The following is a 4654-nucleotide window of genomic DNA, read 5'->3' as shown; positions in this document are numbered from 1 at the left end:
CTCGCGCGCCTTAAAGAGACAGTGCACCTAAATACACAACACTAACAGTCTTAAAGAGACAGTGCACCTAAATACGCACCACCAACAGTCTTAATGAGACAGTGCGCCTAAATACGCAACACCAACAGTCTTAAAGAGACAGTGCGCCTAAATAGCAACACCAACAGTCTTAAAGAGACAGTGCGCCTAAATACGCAACACCAACAGTCTTAAAGAGACAGTGCGCCTAATTACGCAACACCAACAGTCTTAAAGAGACAGTGCGCCTAAATACACAACACCAACAGTCCTAAAGAGACAGTGCGCCTAATTACGCAACACCAACAGTCTTAAAGAGACAGTGCGCCTAAATACGCAACACCAACAGTCTTAAAGAGACAGTGCACCTAAATACGCAACACCAACAGTCTTAAAGAGACAGTGCGCCTAAATACGCAACACCAACAGTCCTAAAGAGACAGTGCGCCTAATTACGCAACACCAACAGTCTTAAAGAGACAGTGCGCCTAAATACGCAACACCAACAGACTTAAAGAGACAGTGCACCTAAATATGCAACATCAACAGTCTTAAAGAGACAGTGCGCCTAAATACGCAACGCCAACAGTCTTAAAGAGACAGTGCGCCTAAATACGCAACACCAACAGTCTTAAAGAGACAGCATTAAACCGGTCCGTGGTGCAAAAAAGGTTGGGGACCACTGTTTTAGGGGACATATGTCAATTTGACCAAACAATGCTGAGTAATATTATTACTTAATTTTACAATACTATACAAGTGACTGAAGGGACACCCTTAATAGTTTAGGTATTTGTATTTACAACCATAGTACTGTAGTGTAATTCTTCTCGGTTTTTTTGTATTTATTGATATATTTAAAATACAGAACACTATATTTATTGTGTTTGACAATTACAGTTGTATGTAATAACTAGTAATTCAGCAAGAAGGCAGCAATCCAACTTAATTAAGAACAATGCTGAGTAATATTATTACTAAATTTTACAACACTATATAAGTGACTGAAGGGACACCCTTAATAGTTTAGGTATTTGTATTTACAACCATAGTACTGTAGTGTAATATTTCTCGTTTTTTGTATTTATTAATTTTATATTTAAAATACAGAACAGTGTATTTATTGTTTGAAAATTAGTTTTATGTAATAACTAGTAACTCCACAAGAGGGCAGCAATCCAACTTAATTAAGAACAATGCTGAGTAATATTACTTAATTTTACAACACTATATAAGTGACTTAAGGGACACCTTTAATAGTTTAGGTATTTGTATTTATAACCATAGTACTGTAGTGTAATATTTCTTGTTTTTATTATGTATTAATGATATATTTAAAATACAGAACAGTATATGTATTGTGTTTGACAATTACACAGTCGTATGTAATAACTAGTAGTTCCACAAGAGGGCAGCAATCCAACTTAATTCCATTGGGTTGCAGTTGTAACTGAAGGGGTTATTTCACAACCTTCCTTTTGTTTGAGAAAAAAACCCGTTAAAAACAAACAAATTGGCATTTCAAGTTCACTTTTTGAGTAATATTTTTTATTTAATTAAATGATTTTATGTAAATTTAATACTACATTTCGACACAAAAAGCAACAATTAAATCATTTTAAATGTGAATTAATTCATTAAGCTGATTGAGTAATCTCAAATAATTATATTTCATCCATTCAAATAATTTTTCTCTGTTTAAAATCATTTTATCATTTAAATTAACAGAGATTTTTCTACCTGTTAATTATTGAATTCTGCTAAAAAAACATATTTTTCAATTATGTTCACAAAAAAAATCAATAGATTTACAAGATTGACAAGAAAGAAGCAAAATAAATCAGTTTACTTAAAAAGCCAATTTTGCAAGAAAGCAAACCCTAACTCAATGCTGCTGATGCAATGAGTGTTGTTGGAATCACTGAAGACAACATAATTAAGCCTGTTTTGACACGATTTAATGGGATCTTTGTGCCATAAGTAATAATATTAGCTGTAGCTGTGTATAAAAGTGTGCAATGACGAGAAAAAACAAACCGTCACTGAGAGTTGTCAGTATTGTGTGTGCTCACTGAGCAAATGTGCTCCAGGAGTTGGTCACAATATTGAGGACTGCGATGTTTGTCCCTCACGGCCTCCACTTCCTTCTTTAGGAGCACTGGAAGGATCGAGCTGCCTTCCTTCAAAACCTCTGCAAGGACAAAAAATGTAGGACTTGTCAATCAGACATTGGTTATTAAGGCCGTCAAACAATTAAGATATTTCAGCGAGAATAATCGCATTGTGCATAGTTAAATGAGAATTGTTTGCGATGATCGTAGGTAGACACATTTTCATAAGTAATAATTGTAAAACGGACATATGATTTTCAAGTTCTTTAAAACTATGACTGGACAATGTGTTCGCTTTAATGACCTGTTTTTAAACATTATGCTTTTTTAAACAGCTCAACACAAAATGGACATAAATATGCTTTTAATGACAATAAAAAAAATGACCTGCACAGCGTTGGTGTATCCCGACATAGTTTCAGTTCCTGCTGTATCAGAAGGAAGAGGAACTACACCATGTTTAGATACCAGTTTCACACATTATTAAGACAAAATGTGGATTGTGATGATCACGGTTTGATTGTCAAAGATGTTTGTTATTGTAATTTGTGATATTTCTACCTGAATATTCTGTTCTAGGGTTGTTATTTTGGTACCGGTACCAAAATGTATTTCAATTATTTTCAATACTTTTCAAAATAAAAGGAACCACAAAAAAATTGGCTTAATTTTAACAAAAAAAATCTTAAAATACGTTAAACATATGGTTTATGTTGCATTCAAAGAACAATTTTAGAAGATTAAAGTTAAAAGTTAAAGTGCCAATGATTGTCACACACACACTAGGTGTGGTGAAATTAACCTCTGCATTTGACCCATCCCCTTGCTCACTCCCTGGGAGGTGAGGGGAGCAGTGAGCAGCAGCAGTGGCTGTGCCCGGGAATCATTTTGGTGATTTAACCCCCAATTCCAACCCTTGATGCTGAGTGCCAAGCAGGGAGGTAATGGGTCCCATCTTTATAGTCTTTGGTATGACTCCGCCGGGGTTTGAACTCACGACCTACCCATCTTAGGGTAGACACTCTAACCACAAGGCCACTGATAAAAGCCATAATCTAGGATTAGGTTTACAATAGAATAAAAAGCTTGATTTACATTACCTTAAATAACTGCATGACAATGTCTTAACCTTTTCTATTTTTTAATTAAATATGGATTGATGCACAATTGATTCAGCCTGCTAATTATTCTGTAAATGATGATTATCAACCAGAACATGTTGCAAAGGAATATACAACATATTTTAGCCTGCCAGAAAATGTGTTTATGGTGAAACTGTATGCTTTAATTTTTTGCTGGACATGTGGTGGGCCTACCCTTGCTCTTTGAATGTATTTTATTTATTTTCTAAAACAAACAAAAAGAATACATTTAATTATAAAAAATGATTGCGCCCCAAAATGTAATACCTTTGCCAGGAGATTGTGTAAGCACGAGCAAAGTAGCTCAATAAGTTGTGGGCGTATTTCCAGCAAACCTTTAGGAAGTGTCTGAAATTGGATAAGGAACAAGTCATTACATTTTGGGGCTGATCCAGATCATTTCTACTGCATGACCTGACTTTTTTGTTACAAGCCTGAACTTCTGTTTGTGCGTATGCTAACGGTTTCGCTTCCACCCACAGAGACAAACATAGTGATTGCCTATAGTGATTCTACTCCCAGTCTGTGGAATGCTCTCCCTGACCACCTGAGGGCACCACAGACTGTGGATGCTTTTAAAATAGGTTTAAAAACCCTTCTTTTTAGAAAAGCATTTTTTTTTTGATATATGCATACTAGTTTTAGCTATTTGGCTGTTCTAGTTTTTGTTTTTATTTATTTTATATTATCTTTTTATTTTAATTTTTTTTAATACATTGTAGCTCTTTGAGGTTGTTTACTCAATGTAAAGTGCTTTTTACAAATAAAATCAATTATTATTATTATTATTATTGCCTGAAAAGAGGCTTCACTCCGTTTAATTCATCCTGCTATAAATAACTCCAAATGTAATGGACAGATTTTAATTTACTTTTCAGAAATTGGCTAAGGAACACGTGATTGCATTTTAGGGCTGATGCAGATCACCTTGTGGTTTCAGGCCTTTTTTTCTGAGTGCTTTTCTAGTAGATATTTGTTTAATTAACATCCAATTAAAATTATTTAAACTGACATTAAAATAATAAAATGACCATTAAGTCATTAAATTAATTCAATAATTCAACATAGTAGTTGAGATTATATTTTTACATTGCAATCAATCTGAATAATTGAATATACTAATGAAGCTAACCTTTTGTCTTAATTGTATTTTGCCCCTCTTACCAAGCACTTGGTCCTGCACCGAGCTGTCGGGGTCATCCAGGTGCACGAGGAGCTGCTGGAAGAGGAACTGCAGATGTGAAGTGCAAAGTTCAGCGCCGTAGTTTTTGTCCAGATTGGACAACCATAGAGAAAGAGCCTTGAGAGCTTCACGGCGCACGTCCTCACTGCTGTCGTCCAGACGCTTCAGTACCTCTGTTTGTCACAAAATAAAGACTCAGA

The 4654-nt window shown here is 35.0% G+C and overlaps 1 protein-coding gene across 1 annotated transcript in view; it reads right to left on the bottom strand.

Annotated features, from left to right (window-relative positions):
* Window positions 1-1935: 1935 nt before the first annotated feature.
* LOC133642498 (dynein axonemal assembly factor 5-like) overlaps window positions 1936-4654 on the bottom strand; it is a 56527-nt gene continuing 53808 nt past the window's right edge. The window contains exons 12-13 of the mRNA XM_062036720.1: window positions 4436-4627; window positions 1936-2209 (exon numbers count right to left, since the gene is read on the bottom strand). Of these exons, the coding sequence (XP_061892704.1) occupies window positions 2058-2209; window positions 4436-4627 (344 nt within the window). The 3' untranslated portion in view covers window positions 1936-2057. The remainder of the gene's footprint in view (window positions 2210-4435; window positions 4628-4654) is intronic.

Source organism: Entelurus aequoreus, linkage group LG25 (assembly GCF_033978785.1).
Source record: "Entelurus aequoreus isolate RoL-2023_Sb linkage group LG25, RoL_Eaeq_v1.1, whole genome shotgun sequence".
In the NCBI taxonomy this organism is placed as follows: Eukaryota; Metazoa; Chordata; class Actinopteri; order Syngnathiformes; family Syngnathidae; genus Entelurus; species Entelurus aequoreus.
Note: the sequence above shows the minus strand (reverse complement) of the source record. Positions and strands in the feature narration are given on the sequence as shown.